The 24666-nt window shown below is 40.9% G+C and overlaps 1 protein-coding gene across 1 annotated transcript in view; it reads right to left on the reverse strand.

The window, feature by feature from the left end:
• LOC309407560 (BEN domain-containing protein 5) overlaps positions 1-24666 on the reverse strand; it is a gene marked incomplete at its 5' end in the record, with an annotated part of 952618 nt that overhangs the window by 180261 nt on the left and 747691 nt on the right. The window contains one exon of the mRNA XM_082003109.1: positions 22145-22259. Coding sequence (XP_081859235.1) covers positions 22145-22259 — 115 coding nt within the window. The remainder of the gene's footprint in view (positions 1-22144; positions 22260-24666) is intronic.

Genomic DNA, 24666 nt, shown 5'->3' on the forward strand with positions numbered 1-24666 from the left:
GAGATAGATGTAAAGCAGAAAAAGGCCAATTACCAACCTTTTTTCTCCTTCAGAAATATTTGAAACTGCTTCCCAGTGACAAACAATAGACAAGCATATCATGGAAAACTGAAAGGTGGCTTACCTGAGGCAATCAGCACAATAACTAGGACAGTTCTCAAACAAAAAAAATCTCTTTCCAAACTTTTGTTCACATCTCTTCTGACACCACCCCCCCCACCCCCCCCCCCGAATTATACGTCACGACTTCAAGTTGCCAGCACCGGCATTCTCCACACTGGCGCAAAACATACTCTGCAGCCTTCTCTGTGGCTATACTGCTCAGCAAACTAGGATCATTAACCTGGCTCGCAGTTTGCCCAAACTGGAAAAAAAAAAAAATTAACATTGCAAAAACTTAAAGTCCTACTGGAAAGAGAGTATTTGGCTTTTCTTAATCCTCTGTTGCAAGAAAGGGACATTTGAGACAAAGTCTGACGTCACAAAATCTCTTTATCTCTTTAGCCCTGTTTGCTTCTTTCTTCACTGTGCCATGCTGCTTGCTCTAATATTTGAGCAGTTGACCTGAAATTTTGAAAAGAAGAGAAGCTTTTAAACTTAAGGGACTGAAGGGAATAGTAGCCAGAGTAGTAGCCAGCCCTGGACATAATGGAATGTACACATTAAATAAGACCAGGCAGTTGTGGGCAAAGGTAAGGGGAAGAGGAATGATGCAAAAGCACTATGACAAATGGCAGCAAATGTGTTAGACTCACAGTTCAAGGGGACAGGTGGTGGTGGGGGGGAAGATGTATAAAAGCAGTAGATCAGTTATCAAGATAAGAAACTAGGGACTGAGGAGACTAAGAGATAAGGGAGTGGTGAAAAGCAGGGTGAGAATAAAAGGGATAAAGGTGGAAGGCAGGAGGAGCCGAGCACACAGCTGGTCACAAAAAGCAAGGACTGCCTAGCCAGAAGACAGACACATTCACCGTGGCCAGAGGTTACTGTGTCACTGTTTATGACATATGGAGAATCGGAGCAATCACGACATTTGGCTTCTCGATCTATTTCTAGAGTGTCATCCAAACTCAGCCCACAAATGTAGTCATTTCCACCATAAAACATACAGGATTGCCAGACAAAAATGTGACAAATGGGTAAAGTTGTGTTTGGAATTATCTCAAAATTAAAGGAAAGAAAGATGGAAAGAGGAAGCCACAGAGAAAGGAAAAAAAAAACCTCCCCACACCAATACACTCACATTACTGAGACTGGTATATCAATGCCAGCATATGGCACTAGCTCATCACAAACAAGATAGTTAACTAAATAGACTGTTGGTTTACTCTTCTGTAGCAATTCACATGTTCTTAGAAAATACTTCAGTGCTGATAAAGAATCAGACTGACCATTCATGTATGGTTACTGAGCCAGAACTACAGTCTAGTGATAGCAACATCTCACACTATTATACTTTTTTAAAAGAATAAATAATAAAAAAAATCCAGTGGGCCAGATCCACAGTCAATGTAAATTGTTGACAACTATGCATGGATATCAGCAAATTTATGGCAGCTGGAGAGCAGATCTTCTGACTCATCTTAAACAGCTTCAGAAAGGCAAGATAAATCTCACTCTAACCCCAGCTCCCTCAACTCCCGCAAATTAACAGGGTTAGAGAAATCTGGCCATATGGCAGTTTAGCTCATTTACTGTAGATGATCCAAATCACTTTCTGGGAATGCCCCACTGACCACAGACAGCTGTAAGCCACGAGTCTAGAGTAGATGACTAACTTTTAGATGGCTAAGAGCTAAACAAAATTAATCCAACTTGTATTATTATAAAGGTATTTAAAGTGTAGGTGGTGTTATGCCTACTGAGCAAAGTCCAGAATCTACAGGGCAAGATCTGACAACACGAAGATAGTAATCCCCTAATCAGGCACACTTCAGGCTTTTGAAAATACTAAAACCCCAAGGGAAACTTTGTCCTCAACCAATTTCAACTCAAGTTTCACAACCCAGAGGTGCCCAGTTTTTTTTCATTGAGTTTCCAAAATGGAGCATCCAAACCTTTGAAATTCTATCATGACTCATTTGTAGGCATCTCACTGCATCCCAGTGAGAGTGGATAAGAGGGATAATTGAAAATGGGACACGTGGGCATCAAAACAAACAAAATTACCCCTCCTTTCTCTTTTTCTTTTTCTTCTGGTTCACGCTTCTAAATGAAATCCCAGGCTGTCTTCCAACTGCTTCCAACTCAGCTGTCACAGAGAAGGAACACGCAGAGAGCACTTAAACAACTGACTGACCTATTTCCATCCTTGTCGGTGCTGCTGCATCTAAACCCTTCATTCTGAATTCCATGCACATACATGCACACACGTGCGCAGCTATTTTCCTGTATACTCCCATGAGGAACTATTTGCAAAGTCTAACCTTAGCTCCTAAAGGAGCTCTCTTTGCCTCTCAAACAGCTGTTAACCTCATGGCCTAAGTGCCCACCTTAATTAGGTTAACTTTTGGGGGACACAAGGAGAGCTTTGGCTCACTGACTTGTCTTCTCTTTTATCAGTTCTGTTCTCCATTGGATGCTGCTCTATTTCCAAGGAATTTGTATATAAGGATACTTTCATCCCTCTTAAAAATGAAAACACACAAAGCACCGCTGCATAGTTAATAAATCTAAAAGTACATTAATAGCTGCAAAGTTCTGGCAACTGAATTCATGTGCACAGCAAAAGACTGCTGAAAAAGCATGCAAGTGGACAGTCCCTTCCCACAGCACTCAAATCAATGAGCTTCAAGAATGGCAAAAGGTGTCCAAAGCTGAAGGGTTCTCAAATCTTCCCTACCTCTTTTGCAGTAAAAAAAAATAGCTTTGTTACCCTATATGACTTCTGTGCTACTATATTATTGCTTCCCAGGAAGAAGCAGTCACTGTCTCACTGATCTTGGCTGAACTTCAAAGATGCAGAAAAGTTAATTGGATGAAATGAGTCTTCCAAAGAAAAACTTTGTGTAAAAAGACTTTCATCAAAAGATTTTAATGAAGTCTCTAATCCAAGGTGCTGCAATACAGAGAGGCAGCAGCATTCTTGATATTGTAGTGGAACCAATAATACTTAGGAGGAAACTTTTCTTAGTCGTTGTTCCTCCAAAATGTGTCCTTCTTATGCTTACCCTTCCCTTTCAATTAAAAGGTTTATAAAATAAGAAATGGAAAAAAAAACTTTATTGAAGGCAATATGGAACATTAAAAAAAAGATTCTTTTTTTAATATGGTCACATTATCCTTTATTGGCCCCTGAAAAAGGATAAAGTAAATGTTGTTTCATTATTATTTCTTGTTATAACAGTGCTCTCATACAAGTGAGTATAATTATTGCATCTGCAATTTTGTATTATTCTCTCAATAAGTTTTCTATTTCTATTTAATGTGTTTTTCTATAGAAGGGAGCCCTGGTCACCAAGGTGCCAAGGGCTACAAAATGCTGTTCATCTTTCGGGAAGTAGAGCACACTCCTGTAGATTTTTAGAAAGCTATGCAGAACTGGACCAGAAAACCAGACTGAGGAGCCCTGAAAATTGTGATGAACTTCAGAATATTCACATACTCTGAAAATCCAGGGGAGACCCTTAATTTATCTAGGCTGACTTTTTTAAACAACTGACTGTTCAATGACTCCAAGCTTCTACAAGCATACCCATAAGAGAAGAAAATGTTTGGTCTTCATCTGCAAGCCTCACAAGATAACAATCTGCTACTTGCCCTAGTGGCTTGTTTCCCCATTTAAAACATTTACTTTCCTGTTTGAAAGTTTCACTCTCCAAGTATTTTTGTCATATCCTCCTTTGCTAAAGTTTTCAGCGCCTGCCTTGCCCCTCTCACTGCATGCATGTATGATGGTGGTATCTGCTTCCTACATTAGAATTATCTCCTTTATCTTGCACTGCAAGATACATTTTCCACGCCTTAGATAGACCTTTGCTTCTCTTTTCCACACTCCCATGTTAAACCTCCCAAAGCAGAGTCAGTGTAATAAGGTGTTTCAGCTAGGTGAGAGCACAGGATTAGCCCAGTGACTCAACCGAGCTCTTTCTGTATATCTTGGTGTAGCCCACATGCATATAAGCTTCCCTGAACTCTCAGGAGGATGTCACACAAGCCTAGGTTAATAAAAGCCTGGTATAAGAAACCAGCAAGCATATGACACCAACACAGAGTAGGAAGCAAGGAGAGAGATAAAGGCCCCTCACCTTAGCAAATGATCAGCCATGCTCAAAGCAGGTTTTAGCTCTTATACTGTGGCTCTGTTTACACCCAGGCATAAAACAGAGTATCAAATGTTATTATGACTCTGCTCCCCACAGTCATTCCCAAAAGTCTCCTGAACTCTGTCTCCAATCAAGTCAAGGACTGCCACAGAAATTCTCACTAATGGCAATCTTCTGTCATTTCCTACTGGAGCTCACATTTGGTATGTCCTGTAGGTGGTAGACATCAGGTCCTTGTCTGCTAGTTATAAGGTAGGTAATTCTTAATTTCTTGTTAGCAGGTTCTGTCCCATGATGTGTTGCTGGAATCAATGGGAATTAGGCACAGATTACCTTCAAAAATATGCCCCAGAGTAGCTGCAGTCCAGGTACTAAAATTAAAGCAAGTGCCATTGATTGAAAGGTAATTTAAGTGCCAAAATCAGTATGAGAATTTACACTAAGTCCTCTCCCAGGACTATACCTAGGCTTGTAATTCAATTAGGTATTACAGCACTAAAACTAGACCTTCACTCCTAATGTCTGGGCAGAGAATTTGGTATTTTAAAGAGACAAAAAAGCAGATGACAGCACTTTCCCTCCTGTTCAGGTCTGTACTAAAGGCCGGTTCTGTACTAAATTTTCAGAAGGTTGAAAGACTGAGACTCCTACATACTGTACTTGCAGAGCTGTGTTATATAGGCGAATGTGCATTTAATGAGACCCCCTCTGAAAGATTTTTTTTTTTTTTTTTTTAAAACAAACAGATATAGAAGCTCAGGATTCCAGGCTGTTCTTGGGAGAAGTTTAACAGTCTCAAGAGTAAAAATAAAAAAAGAAAAAAAGAGAGAGAGTACAGCAAGACATAATTCTGTCTTGCAGCTGAACACTCTCCTCCAAATTCCATTCCTCATATGCTGTTTGTCCTGAGATGCCCCATCCTGCCCCAAATCAGATCCTTAGCTAACTGGACAGAGGCAGCTGCTCTGGTCCCAACACTGATGCATTTATGCCTGCAGGCAATCCCTTGGGAAATTTCACCTGCAGCTGGTTTAGGCCCGCTTGTCCTTTTGGACTCATTCGTGCAAAGGAACAAAATCTGGTGGCAGTAGCTGTGTTAGGAAGCCAAGCTGTTATCACCATTTGTGGGTCAGAACTGGGTGTCTGGCTTGTGGGTGATGAGAAATGCCAAACAGGCCACCAATACATGTGAATCTAAATGGAAACGAGCAATAAAAAGGAATGAAAAGAGAAAGCTTCATACATCTGAAAACCCACTTCCCTCTCTATTCCATTTGCAATGCAAATAACTGTACAGTCTTTCCATCAGATCAACAGGGAACTACAGTTTAAATTCCAAAGCCAAAAATTTCAAGATTGCCTAACTATTTAGGCATCTGATTTGAGACATGCTATTAAAGAGCCTGTATTTTTAAAAACTGCTAAACACTCTTCATCAGGACTCCAGAAGCCTTTGACATATCTCAGTGTCAGCAGGCAAAACTTCAGCAGCTGAGAATCACCAGCTGTTTATGAAAACCTGAGCACAACCCTCCAAATCCAGTGAAGACCTAAGGCTTTCCTCACGAGTGGAACAGGACTGTCCAGCTGGGTACCTGCAGACCATACTGCTCCAACAGGACGTAGTGAGAAAGACATGGGAGCATTAAGAGCAGAGAACTGATGTTCAAACTCCATCTCTCTTGCAGTTTTCTTGAAGTACTGATTAAGAAACACAGAGTGGTATAAAACAAAGTTCTTTATATCAATCAATTATATTAAGTAGTTCCAATCATGTAAATGACCACTTGGCATTTCTACTGTATTTTATTGATTTATTGTTGGCGGTAATTCTAATTCGCCAGATAACTTCTTCAACTAATTAAATGGTAGCATGAACACATATACAGGGAGAAGTTTAGGTGATCACTTTAATTAAGATGACCAAAGACAAGATATGCTGGTTCTAAATACCAGCTTTCACCTTAACTACTGGTCAAAGTCACATTGAGACCATTTAAGAGCTCAGAGTTTAATACAGTTTATGTCCCCAGATATAGGAAAATACAGTATTGTTTCCAGGACTAAATAAAAGAGATGTGGACTGAGACATCCATTTATAAAAAACAATGGCCACGCTATTTTCTTTGTTCATGCCAGCACTTAGTCATGGCCTGCATCCATGTTAAATAGTTGTTCCCAGTTCCATGTTCCAGCCTTTTATTTTACAGGTTAGAGAATGCATCTTTTCAAGTAAAAAAAAAAACTTTTTTCATGTTTGACTTAAAACAAAGCACTATGTCTGTCATGAAGTTAACTGTCATTGAGGAATATGCAGGTACAAATAATTTCTGATCATGCCAGCAATAATCAAATGGTCAGAGCTGACCTTCTTCCTGCTTCTGCAGACCTGAAACAACTACAGAGCTTATACAGCTTCAGCCCAACAGCTTCTGTTTAACACAAGTGTTCGGGGAGGCATCAGCAAAAGTTAACTGGATTTTTCTAAGAATTATGAAGTTTTATTTTGTGATGTTTCTTCTTTACCCTGTTAAGCTTACATGATAAGACATAAACCGTTCTGCATTGGACAGTTGAAAGAAAAAGCCTCTAGCTTCCACTGATTCTAGTGGAATTTGTCATTTGAAAGGAAGAAATTATCTCCAGAACTCATAGAATACTTCAGTTAGATTGAACACTTTAAGTTTATACGCAGTGTGCCAAATTTTTCCAGTCAAACAAAAGGATAATTCTAAGAAAGACCAAGAGATCATTCGGTATATGGGTTTCTTGCAAAAGAAAACTATCAACACTGCACAACAGTTTGAAAATCATACATTTTAAAGCCAGAGAGAGCCTTCTGTGATCATCTTTGCTGATCTACCATTCACACACAAAGACCTCCCTTGAAGGCATTCCCATTCACAAAAAAAACCCCAACAAAACTCCAAACATTGTTTAGGAAAATGTTTTGATTCCAAAACAGTCCATCAGGGAAAATACACCACAGTCTTTAACCATCCCCTCAAGGACTTCATTTCTTGAACATCAGCATCAGGACATTCTGCTTTTATGCCCTCTCTTATTATATTGAAGAGTAGCCTTCATGTTACTCCATGTTAGTATATTCCTTACGCACTCAGACTCAGATCGTGGACCGATGACTCCCCACATACAGTCTCAGATAATGTCACTCATTCCTTTGCCTGCTGTCTGTTAATTTAAACAAACTAAGCTCCAGGACTGTCTTGTCACATGCCAATTTTTCTAATTCTATTTTCCTTCTTGTAATTTTTCAGAATGGGTTGAACCTGTGCCAAACACAATTGTTTCCATATCTATGGACTGCACTTGTCAGACTGGCTTTTGAAAAGTTGAATTCCTGAATATTCCGGGTAATAAGTAATAATTTGAGATAGATCCAAGATACAAAAAGCACAACTGACCGATGACATGGACTCAAAAACCCAGGGTTCTTAGAAACAGAATATTTATCTAGACCTTTTCAGACAGAAATCAGAAATAAAATCTGAGATAGATTCATTGTTTAAAATATTCTGGTTGGCTGGATCAAGAAAGCTGTGGTTGTCTCCTCCTCTAGCTTCAAGATGCAAAAGGACTTGACTGAGTTCTTCTAAGGTAGCAGTTATTTGACTTCCATGGGAATTTATGAATCCTCAGCTGTGTTGTTACTGTTAACAAGAGCTGACAGTTAAATGCATTTCATTAACAGAAACTAGAATGAGAATGACAGGACTTTTGCAGATCAGATCTGTAATTGAAAAGGTGACCAATGTAAGGAGTAAGAACTGTCTGCTAGGATTGCGCTTGCCTCTCATCCATACCAATAACAGCATATCTCCTGGATGTGACCTCTTTTCTTTTACACTAGTTAGCAAAGCATCAGCAAGATGGAGATGTCAAGAACAAACCTATGCCAGCGTCAGTTCCTCCTTGTACATCAACAGCAAGTTGAAAGTAAACCCTACTGGAAGAATTAAAAACAAAAAAGATTTTAGCAGCTGAAAATGTACAGAGGATTAGCAAAGGCATAGTAGAAAGTAAAGGAGATAAACTGGCAGTTTGTCGGTTGATTCTTTTCAGTCTTGGGAGAGCAGACAGAAGATCTATCCAAGGAGAACTGCTGGGCTACAAACCTTGCTGGGAGTGCTTGCATGGAATAGATATTCTCACTGTGTAGCTTCTTCACTAGCAAGCATTGCCAAAAGATTGACTGTGCCTTGAACATCTGTGGATTTACAAAACCTACTGAACAAACCTACCTCCAGATGCACAACATGGCAATTTAATCCAGATGTAAAACAATGGGTAGAACCATAATACTGCTCAGCTGCAACAGAATAATGAAAATCCTAGTGCTAGAATTTAAATGATGCTTAAACTGGGAGCTGAGTAGAGGTCCACAGTTTTGCCCAAGGAGAAAGAATAGGAGAATAGAAGAACATCTAAAAGTAATCCATTCTGAAGAAACACAATTTTTGGGTCAACCTTCCTTTGCAAGCGTACTTTGTCACTGAAAGCTCCTTCCCTAGGTTCACCAAATTTAGAGTAGTCCTACTATCAGTTGATACATGAAGGTTATTCAGCTTCATTGTATAGTTAGCTGTTGCGTTTCCTACCACTAATCAGAGGAAGGAAAAAAACCCCACCAACATAAAAAAGGAAAAAACCTACCACTATTCATCCTATTATATTTAGTACTCTGTCTTCCCTTGCTATAACAGCTTGCTTGATTGCCCTGTCGACCTGCTGTGCCACACTCTTTCAGCTCTGAAAGCACTTTGTGAAAGTGAGGATCATTCATGATGTACTTGTATAGAACCCAGCAGAACAGGGTTGTGGCTTCTCGTCAACACTGCAGTATCAATGCATTATCAATCATCTGAACTTTCAGGCTCCCTTGCTAACCTATTTCCTTTCAAATTAATATACAAAATTTATTATTAATAATACAAATTGTGACCAGCCTCAGAAGCTTTGCACATTTCTGTGACATACTTCTTCCAGTTCTTGAGATTCCCAAAGATACACACAACCTTACCATAAGCCCTTCCACAACGCAGCTCACTCGCTGCTTTGCACAGGATCAGATCACAGCTCAGCCCCCTCTATGAATAGAGACTGGTCTTATTTACAAGAACAACCCATTCTCTCACACAGCTGTTACTTGGAGAATCAAATGCAAGGCCTCTGTCTCCTTTTCTTCCCCTGGACATGGTGTAGAGGCACCACAGAGGGGTTCAGGCTTTTTCTAGATCCAACAGAGCTGGCAGCCTCCCAGGATAACTGCTGCATTAGCCTCAGGGTGTTGGAAGCTCCAGTCCTTTTGCAAGCATTTGGATGTCTGAATGGCAGTGATGAAAGGGAGGGGGCACCCACCCCACCCAACAGCATTCCAGTGCTACTAGAAATCCAGCTATTCTCTGCAAACAGGCAGGATTTACTGTTCATATTTTGGTTAGACAGATGAAATTCCCCTTCCCCATCCATTATCATTGTATAATCTATACAATTCATCAGCTCAATGGCTGTGTCAGTAAAGAAAAGCCAAAGACAGCATTAGTATTCGGAGCACACGCACCACACAAGGCAGCAGGTTTATGATCTGCACAACCTGAAATAAGCACTTCTCTTCCCTGGGGACCTGGGTTAACACCAAGTAGCTGCATGTTAAGACGCATATACTTCTATTAATATACATCCTTTCCAGTCTGGAAGGGGAAGAAGAGGCAGAATACGTGTCCCACTCACATTGGCAGAGACAGCTAATGTTTGTGTGGCTCGACACTGGGTGTCCAGAAACGTCATATCCCTTTTCTGATCCCAACTCCTCCATGTTGCCAGAGTGCTCTTCCTCCAGCGCTTAGGCACCAACCAGGCAAAGACATCTGCTGTCAATCAGCTGTCACATCTACCTCCTCCCAGACTACCCTGACATCCTCTGCCTGGCACCAGGGGCAGCAGAGAAGTAATTTGCTATGAGATTAATTGTTCCCTCTGCTGTGTCAGCACAGCTATGATGGCTTCTGTATGTATAGGGAGTGGAGAGAGAAAAGGATTTTGTGGGCATACATAATGGAGTATAATAGTTGCACGGAAACAGCTCATTTCCAGCCTCTGACGCCGTAAAGCTCCTATTTTCCTGAGTGAACATGCCAAGTTACCCAACTTGTTACCAAGTAGTATAAATAATCATTTGTTGCATAATATCAATCTTGATCATCCAAGAAATCACTGGCTACCACTGTCTTTCATTTCCAAGATCCGCAGAATAACTGCACAACAACCATCTAGATCTTGGGCTCTGGCTTCAAAATTGCTTTAAGCCCATCTACACCCAAGATGCCACTAAAAAGGAATCCCTCTCTGCTCATTTCTCCCTCCTGTCTTGGTCCTATTCCTCTGGCTGCACAGGGAGCCATATGAGAACTCTTTTGTCAGGCTGGTTTTCTGCAGAATTGGTCCTTTTCTGGCTCACAGCACTGCCACACAAGTACCAGTCCTAGCAAAAAGGAGATGGCAGGGATGCACAGCCAGGAGGGAAACCAGAACTGAACTGCCCCTTTGGGTACCAGCACGCACTTTCCTTGGCTTAAGGCAGCTGTGAAACAGCAGTCTCCAATCTCTCTCTCCTTCAGCAGAAAAGGCTTCTGTACTAATAGCTAAATAAAAAGTTTCCTTTACAGCCACAACCTAAATTTTCAAATGAGCACCAGGACTAGTTTTCAAGAGCTCAACATCTTGCAAGCTCCTGAAATTCAGCACTTTGCCATGTTTCTTTTGGGAGACTTCACCTATGAGAATTAACCCAAGAAAAAAGTTATCTCTCCAAACAGAGAAGAGGAAACATCACAACTCTGAACCACTTACAGAAACTTTACTGCAAAGAGTGAAAACAAGGCTCTTCTAAGTCACAAAGAGATTATGGTGTCTGGGAGCCAATGTGCTGACCAAGACATGGGAGTGGGAAGTTTAGGCAGGTGTCTGTCTTTACACACCCCAGAAGTGACATACATCCTCGGATTATTTAATGTTGTTTTATTAATACAATATTGTTTTAGATAATGGATGTTTATTATTTAGATTTGTCTCAAGATTGTTTTCATGTTACACGACACTGCCCTTAGGACTAATATTATAAATTATACAGCAAGCTGCCATCATGTTAAGTGCTGCAATTAAAAAAAAAAAAAGGAAAGAAAAGAACAGCTGTCATCCAGAAAAAGAAAACGACAAAAAAACCATCCTAAACAAACATTCCTTTAGGCTGCTATTGTTTTCCTAGTAACTTGGATGGGGTTTCCCCCTCCCCACCCACACAGTGGCAGTCAGAACAGGAAGACAGGACTTTTCCATTGAAAGGTGATAAATTCTTCCCTGGTGAACTGAAGGTGAGTACTGAACCCCTTGCTTGTTATAACATGATAAAACTTGACTACAAGGAAGGGGACTCTTGCAGAGACCATAGGAGTGATCACTTGTTGCTGGTGATATTGTATAAATGGGTGCAACTTCAGAAAATCCCAGGATCTCCAAAAAGTGCTCCATAAAGACTTAACCCCTCAGCTGCCTTCCCTGACAGCTGGTGAATCTGTAGGTGAGCACATGTTGCTGAAATACAGGGCGGGGGGGGAGTGGGGAAAGCAATGTCAGCAACGTTGGAAAAGATTCTGAGATGCTGTTTTGGGTGGAACAATCCAAAAGTGGGATACACAACTAACCACATGCTGAGCCTCCCTATGCTCATACACAGCAGGCAATACACCTTCCTCACTCTCCCTCTTTAGGTTCTTCACCTAGAAGGAACAACAGGTGCTCTCATTAAGGCAGAATTTGACCTCTTATTGGTCATTCCTGAAGTTAAGAAAAATATTTCCCCTCCTGAGTTGTAGTTTCCATTTTTCATTTAATTGTTGCAAAGACAAACCCTGCTGGCACAAACCAGCACTTAAGTAAACCTGTAAAGCTAAAATACAAAAGTAGCCTGGCTCTGTCTGCTATACCAACAAACAGGACGGTCTTGGTTCTTCTTGAGAGTCATAGAATAATTTGGGTTGGAAGGGACCTTTAAAGGTCCAACCCCCCTGCAGTGAGCAGGGACATCTTCAACTAGATCAGGTTGCTCAGAGCCCCGTCCAACCTGATCTTGAATGTTTCCACCACCTCTCTGGGCAACCTGTGCCAGGGTTTCATCACTCTCATCACAAAAAATGTCTTCCTTGTATCTAGTCTGAATCTACCCTCTTTTACTTTAAAACCATTTAAAATCCCCATTTACCGCCTCAATTGCCTGGGTGCCTGCACGACTTGATGTGGCTCATACATCCCAGGACAGGAGAACACAGGCACAGCTGGAGCTGAGCTCAACTTCCTCAACACTTCAGGTTCTGGGATTTGCTCCCAGATGAGTTGACAGCTCAGTGATGTTGCTGGCAAGGCAAATATAATGCAGACAAGGGCAGCAGAGTTCACACTGAGCTTCGGCTGCTCTTGATTTCTGCAACAAACCACACTCTTTGTTTGGGCCAGTAATTGTGTTAAGGAGGGAAAACTAAACAACAAAGGGCAAGGGCAGGAGGGGAAGAAAGCCCACAGAGAATCAGCACACACTCCTGAGTCACAGCCCTCGTTGCAAGAGAGACTTCTGAGCACTTCCCTGAACTAGACCTTCAGCAAAGCAGCAATATCACTAATTTCATTTGGGGGAAGGGAGAAGACAAAGCCTTGGGAACTGGAAGCTGGATCGTTCCCATTGCTGACAGCTACACAAACACTTTCCATACCACAGACCATCTCCTCTTGGGATAAGTGCCCCATGGACACCTCTCCTGCCCCTTGATACTGTGTTGACACATCCCTTCTTTCAAGGCACTTTGGCATAGCATCCTTATTGTCAACTGCTAGGATGGAAGGATCACTGGTGCATTTGCAGCTAGGTGCAACGCCATGTTAGAAGCTAACAATATGTGCCTTGTAAGCCGGCAGCTGCCTGAAGACCACCAATAAAAAAAAAAAAACAATCCAGTTACAGGCATGTCTTGCACCTGTCTCTGGAAATAGCTCAATGAACTGTACCAGCAGATGGCACTTGCGAATACACGGCATATTTCTTGGGTTGTGCCACAACCATAACTTCCTGTGTCTGGCAAATAGCCTTTTCAGAGCAGTTCTCCAGTCTTTTCCATCAGCATTTAAATGCCATGGATTGCAGCCTGGCAACTGCTGTTCGAGAAGTAGAACTCAGCTCGTTACGACATTAGATAGAGACCAACTCAACATGTTTCTCCCTTCTCTCACTTGCAAAATTAACAATAAAGCACTGCTTTCATTGCATGGGTATACAGTTCTTCTAAACAATACTGCTTGGTGCCTACTGAGGTACCTATAGTGCTTTAAAGCCGAGGAACGCAACATGGTTTTTTACACACACTAATAAATGTAGCTTGACAGCTAATTTTAGATATATGAGACCTAATTATTCTTAAATTGCAGATGGGTAAACCAAAACAAAGATCTACAGAAAATTGGCTGAAGTTTACTAAGTCATTTGCAGAATTAAAAAAAAAAAACCAAAACAAACAACAAAGCAAACAAACCACAAAAACAAACAAACAAAAAAACCACCAGAGACATTGGTCCTTTGTTTGCTGCTATGAACAAGAACTCAAATCACCAGAGATACAAGCCAGACTTAAAAAAGAGGAAAGAAAAAAAGAGAAGAAAGCCCAATATGTTTAGTTACTCAACTGAAAGTAAAGCTAAGAAACACAGATGGGATTATTCAGACCTAAAATCAGCTATTCAGGATGGGAGGAAAGGAAACAAACATTTCAACCAAACTGAAAAAGACCCCTGTTAATTACAAATACATTCTAGAAAACAAAAAACATGAAAAAAAAAAAAGTCAGTGAAGGTCAAGAATAGGCTCCTACAGCAACTCACAGACATAAATGGCACTTAGGCACAAAACTTTGATTCACTTGGCTGGGATTCATGAGTTGGATGCTTATTCTCTGCATAATGGCTCAAAGGTAATAATCACAAATGGTGCTATTTAAATGGAAAATAAATAGCCCTGTCTCTTTAAGGACATCATGTCTCATTCTCAGTGGAATAATGGCCGATATAAAAAAGCTATGATTTCAATATTTCTCATTATGACTCCTCTCCCTGCTTGTCTAAAAATAAAAGGCTACTTTGTAGTCCCAGATCAATCTAACTAAAAGAGAAGGGTTCGCTTACGACAAAATAGCAGCTCTGACACTAGTTACGTATTCATCACATGTGAAAATGGCCCCATAATGTTGCCTTCAAACCTTTCCAACAAGCTGTATTAAATTAGGTTGGGTTCCGATTTTTTTTCTTGCACCAGAAGCAAAATAAATATAGCTTTATTTAATGCTACTAAAAGGTACAGATTGAACTGGAACCCCAAGGCATGTGGCTTTGTTGTTAAAGCACATATACTGACTCTATTGATTGGTGCAGTCCTCTGTGCAAGAGAATTTGTCACATCAATAGCAACTGAAAAATACTCAGGAGCTGTAATATGGTTTAAATAAGCAGTTACCACATCAATATAAAGAGCATTCTCAATGGCAGTAGATAGGAACCCTTTTGCAAACCCAGTATTTGTTTTAAGAGAAAGGATGACAACTTTTGTACAAGGAAGCTTTTCTTAAGCTCACCTTTTCTTAAGGTGAGCAAAACAGCAACCACTGTAACTGTCTTACCATCTCAGATCTCTCCAGGCAATAAAAGCCACAATGCAAAGAAAACCTCCAAGCAGGAAAAGGAACGGCAATGCTACGAGCCAGATGGACGTAAGGGCCAGAGAAAACCTCTGCTGCTCTCTTGCGTCCCTAGTCTTTTCCATTGCTGCTGCCCAGAGCGCACCCGTGCCACAGCTGCAGATCCACCCCAGACGCTGCTTTCCAGGGCCCCAGCCTGGCACAGTGCATGAGCTGGGACATCCAGAAGAGATGCAAACACACGCAGGATGCGGGAGGAAGCCAGCACAGAAAATTCCTGACCTGTCCTCAAAGCCAAGCAAGAGCTGGGGGAGGAAAAATCTTCGGCCATGCCTCACCCTTTCCCCCAGCCACATGGGGGAAGGAGATACAAGGAAACAGCCATTCCCTCACTGTGACGTGTCTCTTTCTGTTTGTTTTTTCCCCATTATCAGGGTGGTTGGTCCTGGCCACTGCTATGTTTTTAATCCAACAGACTGTCAAAAGACACTGAAGCATTGGAAAGCCACCTTGGATTTCCAATTTTGAAATTGGAAAGGGAGGAGAAGAGCTCAGTTGCCACCACTCTACCAGGGGCTCAGTAACGCACTCGGCACCTATGGCCTGCCTCTCCCGCAGTCCCGGCTACAAAGGGGAACATCATTTGCCTCCACGTGAGTCACCAGCCCCTAGCTGATACTAAATGTGATCTAGGCAGGCACGGAGAGACTCACTGGCCTCAGTGACATGGAACCTAAATTAAGACAAAGTTCAAGAGGGACGGCTGAGGAGAAGTCCATGAAACTCACGGCAGGCTGAAGTCAGTGGTGCTTCCTGCACTGGGACAGGAGCTGACAGCCTCAGGCCACAGGAGTCTGAGCGCGCTGATGCTTACCATCTGAGGGCAAACTGGACAAGTACTAGGAAGACAAATCCACTGCATATTACTGATCAGACAGAAATCCCATGAGTTCAGGAAATGTCTGAAATGAAAATCACTGGAAGCTGGGGAAGTACTTGGGGGAAAGCATCTTGTGAGCGTCTCTGGCGCTTACAGGAAGAGTGGCACTGTCCACTGCTGCGTTAGCGGATCCTGGGCTTGTGAGGTCTGACACAGCACGGCTGTGCTCACAGAACCCCTAAGCCTCCGCTTTGGTCACAACTGAATTGGGAAAAAAATAAATAGGACATTCACGGCAAGGAGCAAACCTCCGTTTTGTGGGATTGAAAAATCCCGGTTTTTCAATAATAAGAAATAGTTCTATATTTTCAGGTGATGGAACATACTTTTCCTGAGTTAGTGTATTTTTAGAGTACAGTTCTCTCTCAATCTCATCCCTTCTTCCCTTGGGTTAATGTGCAATGGACATTGTTGTCATTCAGGCAAAAATCCCACTAAAGGAAGACGAAAAGCAGCATGTGCTGCAAATTTTGAAGGAGATGAGAAATTTCACACTATCCTGATATCTTCAGGGTAACTGCTTATTTTATGATGACTAATAGGCAATTACTATGGTAATACTGCAATACGACATGTGTGAGGTTTGGGAATGAGAAATTATAGGTAACTACTTTGGACTCATTTCTATGGTAACAAAAAGTAATTGTCATTAAATACCAGTTTATACTGTGGCTGTACCTGGTAATTATAGAATTTTTTTATGCCCAGTAACATAAATAAAACCAATAAATTTATTCAAAAGGTCCATGATTGTTTACTTATACGTTGTTATATAGAATACACAATGACAAACACCTAATTAGGAAAAATAAACTCCATCGAGAGCTTCATCTTGTCATCTGAGATGGATACTCTGCTTTTCAATTCAAGGCAATGCATGAATTTCACATGCATTAAATCAAGCTAAGAAAAAAACCTTCCCCACCAGAAAAATAGGTGAAAAATAATCAAGAGATATTATGCAAATGGCAGTATGCATGTGAGTAGCCATGTCTCACAACTGGACAAATGATACTAAGAACCACATAACATATCCAGTCACTGTGAACACACATATTTGTATGCAGGTGTAGGTATCTCCCCCAAAGTGATATTATCAAAGACCAAAATCAGGACTCCTCAGTGTTACAACATATAGCTCTGATTTAGAGCTAAAATAATTTGGATAAAGTCCACGTATGCTTTCACTGTCAAAAGACCCCTCATAAATTACATGCGAACATGAATGCTGAACTTTTGACTACTTCTAGAATCACAGAAATAAAGTCCACAAAAACCTATTCAGGATAAATCTGAAGTATTTCATCTGGTCCAAAGTTTAATATTCTGGTTTTATTTCAGATTCTTCAACAAGGTTTTTTTAAAAAGGCCAGTTTTTAAACAAATCATGCCATCTCCCTTTTTTCATTTGAAACAACTTGCCAAATTCAACTCACTCCACAAACCATTTCAGTCCTCACAAAACTACGTTTCTGGGGCACAAATATAACATTTGTCCAAAACACTTCATCCCAACACAGCTTTCATTGCAATATGGACTCTGACACTGTTTATGGTGAATTTGGCTTTCCAGTCTGGGTAGGACTGGCCTCCTTTCTGTCCAACAAATTGCTTTGTTAATTCATCACACAAGCAAGCAGTAAAGATTGTGTTGGCTTCAAAAATATCATACCCAACAGTGAAACAAGAAAGTATTCGAATCAGTGTGTGCCCTCTTCTCCTCATTCACACAAATTGTTGCAGTCCCTACAATCAAGCTAGAAGGATATTGTAGTGATGACAGTTCAGAACATTTCAAGCTAATTCATGGCTTTAATTTACTGAAGGCTGATACTGTCACAGGCAACACAGAAACAGGAAGGAACAGGAAGACTTACTGGGTCATGCAACAAAGCCTTTAGAGAATGGTCAGGATATTTCAACTGCCTTGGCGTGGCATTTCTGGGATACCTCAGTGAAGAGCTGCCCAGACTAAGAAACACATCCCTTTTGGTACCAGTATAGGGTTTCCTCTCTGGAAGGTGAGACTGACAAATTGGAACTAATCTAAGACTGTGTGGTACAGTCATCTCGCCTGCAGGGATGCATTTCAGCATTCAGCTGCAGAATGCCAGCTTAAGAACAAGCTCTCAATAAAGGAAAGTTCAGGCCAAGCCTGGGGATGCACGACTTTTAAATCAAGAACACATTTTTTTTCTTAGTCTAACCCCACCTCCCTAGGGATGGTAATAGGTTCAGAAGATGATAATGCTATACCACAAACAGAGAAAGTCAAGAAATCTCTCTTCCCAGCACTAGTTTTCCTGTGTTTCCTAAAACTGTTTCACAGTTTAATCCATCAGAGAGGGTGAAATCAGTGTTATGGAGAAACTCACAAATTTTTTTATTTTTTGCCATGTTCTTTCACGAAGCTAAAGATCAAGTCATGCACCACCCCCAGCAAAAGGGGTCTTTCAATTCAGGTGAAAGCTGAGGACAAATTACCAGCCAGAACAGAGGGTAAATTATGCTGAAGACTCACTATTTTAGCTAGGTCAACCAATGGCATCTTCCAGGGCAATTTAATTAACAAACCCATGTGGCATATCATTCTCTACACACTGTAACTGCAAAGCCAGTTACACTTAGAAGTACAGCAATACCAGGCTTTAAAGACTTCAAGAAAGGGATGAAGCTGTCTTGCTGTTTTGGGAGAGACCCTACATCCTTGACCACAGTAAAAAGCAGGTACCTATCATTATTCTGTATGTTAGAAAGAGCTGGGTATACCCATGTGGCAAGAATAGGACTATGGAGGTTTTTTTCACTGAAGAAAGAGTGCAGTATAGTAATCATCTTCATAGAAGAGTATGATGCTAGCAAACCAGCAAATAACAGCTAGCACCGCAAGCAGGAGCAATGCCAATTAGCCATTCAGTACTTTGGCTTGGTGAGTGCAGGTGAATTTGCACTCTGAGTGCTCCACTTCTCTGCACCTGAACCTTGTACCCTGCCAATCCTGATCTACTGCAGCCTGGGTTGCCCATCATTTTTCACTTCTCAGCTCTTTTCAGAAAGAAACAGGTGAAAGCAAAAATTAAATGTTCTGATTTCTAAACAGTCAGTCAGAAATTTCACTGGAAATAAAGCCTAGTATAGGTAATTTCACAAACTCTCTTGGTTTATGTATGTAAGTAATAGCTATTAAGAGATAGAACCATAGTAGTTCACTTTCTATTAAAAGATTTATGCTCTAAGATGACAATCAAATTGCAATTTTTTTCCATTTATTTTAAAAAAATACTTTAAAAAATTGTGTATAGACCTTCCAAACATCCTAAATTAGAGGGGATGCTTAACCACCCCTTTAAGTCACATAAGGCACCTTGTCTTTTCATTCCTAACTGTATGGGTCCATAAATACACTTCTTCAACTCTGGCATATACTTGAATAAATCACTAAAGTTTAGCACCGTTTCCATGCATCCTGATACATTAGGCATTGACGTTCATTTCCATGACCCCTTCTTTTCAAGCCGTCTGAATGTACACGCAACATGTGTACATGCACAGATGTGTCTGTGCCGCGAGGACTTGTGCTTCAGAGCTGTGATATTAAACTCACTTGTTGCTGGTTATGAACATTTAACCACAAGAAAGTCCCTCTAGAGTCACAACTCATTTGGTCTATTCTCTTGAGAATGAGCCACGCTTTATAGATAATAGAGAATTCTTGTCATTATTGTTGCAGTTTTGGCTTAAACTCCTAAACCTCAGTTCACAAGCACTCAGAACAAAGGAACAAGGAGAAAAGCATGGGACCCAAACCCTTGGTGAAAGTCCTGCATCCCCAAAAATTACAATGATGAAATTCCCATCAGCCAACTGTTACCTTATCATTGGATAAACGAGTGGTGAGTTCCTGTTGTGATTGCAGAACTAGTATATCCCATCCCTTCTATGAGAACTGCTGACATACTCGGGCTTTTAATGGTGCCCACTGCATCTGGGATTTCAGAGGACAGCAAAGTGCATCTGACAGTATACTTTGCCAAGTGTACAAAGCTGTATACTGGTGGGGTAAAAAAAATCTCTCTCACACTGGCAGGAGATCAATTTACAAACTCAAGCATGAGGTTTAATTATCCATTTCATTATCTTAGCTTGCATAGCTCTGAATGTGAACCTTCAATGAACCAAAGAATAGTCACTAGCTGCTGCTTTGAAAAAGAGGGAGATAACAGGAAGTAGAAGTTCAAATGCCTAAAACTGCCCTTGCTGCATATAACACCACAGACCTTGTTTGCAAGAGCAGGGGGATTGTCCCCAGCCAATAGATCTGTGTTATGCCGTGTTATGTGGAAGACTGCTGAAAGTCCTATTTATGTGCTAATCTGAACAAAGACCAAAAGAGATGAAACAGACTTATCTAGCCAATCACAGAGAAGCCTCAGAGTTAAATTTTCAAATACTAGCAACTGATACTTAGAGATTTTTTTTTTTTAATTCACACAGAAAATTCAAGCAAATAAATTGTGATGTGTTTGTGGATTTTGTATGAGCAGGAAATAAAGTGTTTGCTGTAAATTATTCACTCAGCACTAGTTAACTACAATGCATGCACATTACTAAGCTTTTTAATATTCTTCTCAAGATAATAGGTAGCATTTTGCTTATTACCCTCATTTTTAAGTTATTAGTTACATTAGGCCTTTTGTAAATAAAGTGAAGAATTGCAAGAAAATCAAATGCTCTTCCAACTACCTCATTAAAAGTCTCTTTAGTTCAGGAGGGTTGAAAATTCTGCATATCATGAAAGGCTAAAACAATAGTATACCATCAGGCTCAGCAATTCCAAATGAATTCACATGCCCTTTCATAATACCTGCGTTCCCAAAAGGCTTCTCAAGTTATGAGCCATATGCATGTCTGTAAAGCTGCAAGTGTCTCAAAAAGTATAAACAATAGTGCAGGAGAAAAACCCACAGAGCAAGTGAATTTATGGAAATTATGGAAAACGACAGCTACTTTATTACAACTGGGTTTACCTATGTGCAGGGCACTGGGAACAGAGTAAAGCAATGTAGTACTGGATTCTAGAGCCATTTTAGGGCTTTATTCCTGTAAGGTGACATAACTTTTATGATAAATTCCTAGTGCTGTCAGACACCATTACTGCAATATCGCTCCCTGGTTTTGGATTTCCCAAGAGTTGAGGGAGTATCAGTGTGTCCTCAGAAGTTTCACTTATAAAACATGTATATAAGCACTGTTGAAATCACCCACGCAATTCCCTGCTCTTTCAGTTTAGTAAGTGGCAAAGCACAGGAGGGCTAAGAAGCACATATCACAACAAAGAACAGAGCCAGCAGCACCAGTTTCAGCAGCTTCTAGCTTCTTCCTCAGTGGTCTCCTCATCCATGCAATAGCCCGGTCTTATTCTGCTTAGCAATGCAATACCTAATTAGATCAAAGCTCAAGGTAGCCTGGCTACAGAGTGTATTGTGTTATTTAGTCTTGCGCTGTAAGCAAAACCACATATAGTATTATTACATTTCTCAGGGGCTTCTCCAGAGAACTATGTGGTACATGTAATTGCCCCCACAAACAAATCATCAACTAATCAACTGCTTTTCATTATCACCTCCAGGAGCACATTTATTTTGTAAATAAATGCATTAAGAGCAAACAATTTTAGGCAAAACAAAAGATTATCTGAATACATTCTCAATAGAGGAGGTGGTAAAGTAGTAATTCAAATACTAAAATGAAGCAAAATTAGCATAGGGTGGAATGATTATTCCATTCCATGTTTCCCTATCTATTACAGTACAATAATAGACTGAAATCTGTGACTTTAATGGATGATCTGGATAGTTGAAGGGAACTGTGATTGACTGACACATTTACATAGAGGCTGATGAGCAGCATAATGAATGCATTTATAAAACACATCTAAGGTCTAACTCTAAGCTGCCTAACTCCCACACCTAGAGAAGGCTTGCTAGATACCCTGCTGTCTTGGAGAGTTGCTCTCTACCTCCTGAATCAAGCAAACTTGCCATTGATCCTTCCTCAATGGGAACTTCAGGAAGCATATGACCACATGAGGAATGAATTGAAACAAGCCATGTAAGATTCAGTGGCAAAACAGTGCAGGATGTATAAAATATACATAAAAATATGCAGATTCATACTCCACACCATACCTGTAATTTCCTAGGTATACTCCATCAGGATTGAGCATGGGTGCAATCTTGAAGACCAGGTGGTCTCTCAGTACTTTCGCAATAGGATGCTGGCTCACAAGGAAATCAATTATACCTGAGAAAAATGAAAGCAGAGTTTGAAGAGGAGTTTTTATGACATTAATGATTTCCAGATATCTGAAATTTCACATATAAAAGATTAGAGTGATCATTCCTCTTGGTTCCTGGCACTGCTCCTGCTTCCAACAGAACAAACCACTTGCAATCGCATAGCACTTGCCACCTTCTAAAAACTCCAGAAATAAAAACTTTAAGGATAAATACTTTAGTCCATCCTCATAGTGCAAATACAATATGGCTACATTATCAGACACAGTCAAGCTTCCACAGAGGGAAAAGTTACTGCTTATCAGCTGAGCCATAATAACAAAACATTTCTCCTCCTAAGTGGTGAAATGAAGTAGAACCTACTAATTTAAGCCTAGCACCTTACATATCCAGCATGCATACATGGGCACACACTGCAGCTCAGCTCATGAGTGGTAATTTGGTGAGCTGAGACACCTCAAATTTGTTGTATATGCCCAGACCTACCCTTGACATATAAACACAGAGTTCAGATCATCTGCATGTATAAAGAGGTATAAAATGCCTCACTAAAATTGGGAGAATTACATAAACTCTGCACCAGGCACAGGGAAACTGTGGGATTGATAGACCGGAATTTATAAGGTCAGATTCTTCACTTACTCTACACTGTCGTGGTTTAGCCCCAGCCGGCAACTAAGCCCCACGCAGCCGCTCGCTCACTCCCCCCTCCCCCAGTGGGATGGGGGAGAGAATTGGGAAAAAACTCATGGGTTGAGATAAAAACAGTTTAATAGGACAGCAAGAGAGAAGGAAACAACAATGATAACAACAATAATAATACCAACAAAGGGATGTACAAGAACAAGTGATGCCCAATGCAGCAATTGCTCACCACCCGGTGAGCCTGTCCCCGAGCAGTGATTCCTGCCCCCTCACTAACTCCAGTTTATGTACTGGACTTGACATCGTATGGTAGGGAATATCTCTTTGGCCAGTTTGGGCCAGCTGTCCTGGCTGTGTCCCCTCCCAGCTCCCCGTGCACCCCCAGCCTTCTTGCTGGCAGGCCAGCATGAGAAGCTGGACTGTCCTTGACTACTTAGCAACAACTCAAAACATCAGCACATTATCAACAGTTTCTCATCCCAAATCCAAAACATATCTTCACGCTACCTTCTGTGAAGAAAACCAGCTCTATCCTGGCTGAAACCAGGACATACACCCGTAAAAACCAGGAGTAACTGCACCTCATCAGTGAAGTTCCTTTAATGTGAAACCAAAGCAAGTGACCGGGGAACCAGACCCTAAATGCCCTTCCTTCGGGCAGAGTCACAGCACCAGACCCACAGGAGCTCCTGCCTCTGGGCATTGTGCTGAGGGAGTGACTAAACATCTTCTTGCTCCAAGGCTGGTGCTGGGGCAGGAGGCAGGCAGTCTGGTACTTAAATTCATTGCTTACTCCTCCATTGAGTTGGTACTGACAGAAACAGCTTCCAGGGAATGGATGTTGAGATAAATTGAGTTCCTGTGTAATCTCAGGACACCCACAGACAGGTCATGACAATTTGCTATTTATTGTAAGGTCCATCCTGTGAAGCAGGAACCATTTACTGAATTTCCCCAGAATAAATCAATCGCTAAGCTCTAGTAACAGGATAAAATTAAGCAGAGAAAAATTAGGGCTGATCATGAGTAAAATTTCACTAATGGCGAGCTCTATTAGACTGTGGAATTGTCTCTCCAGGGGAAGAGTGGAATCCTGTCATCAGAAACATTTAGCACTGGACAGGGCAAAGCCCTAGGGAATAGATATAACAAGCAACAATTCAGCATAGAAGAGGTGGCATGGGCTAACTAGCTGACTTCAAAAAAGCTGACTTTAGACCTGATTTTTTGTGATGCAATCAAAATCTTTAAAAAGAAACTAAAACTCGGGTACATGCCAGGTTAAACATCCTTGTTTATAGCTTGGCTGAAACATACATTAAAGATGGGACCAAAATCTCACATTCTGTACAGCTCCTTCATTTAGCCTAGTTCCTAAGGCCCATTTTGTATTTCAAATACTAACAAACTTGAACCTACGCTTCTGCTGGAATGAATCCTAATTTGCTGAGGCACATGGGCAAAAATGAGGCTTCTGATATGTCTGTGATGACCAAGGTATAACTGAGTCTAAACATCAGCAATTTTTTCATCTATTAGTGACTAATCCTGAAGAAGAGAAAGTCCCCTTCTGTATCGAGGTCTTCCACTTGAGAACAGACTAAAGCTCAGTTTCTGAGACAAATTAGCATATACATAATTATATTGCTCAGGAAATGTTTCTGCAATTACCTCCTCCCAATGAAGGAAACCAAACATTGATCTGCTTTTTGGCTGGTGTTGTGTCTTTTGTTCATTATACAACAGCAAGAACATGAAGAAATGACAGG

Source organism: Phaethon aethereus (genome assembly GCF_964289735.1).
Source record: "Phaethon aethereus genome assembly, chromosome: 8".
Lineage (NCBI taxonomy): Eukaryota > Metazoa > Chordata > Aves > Phaethontiformes > Phaethontidae > Phaethon > Phaethon aethereus.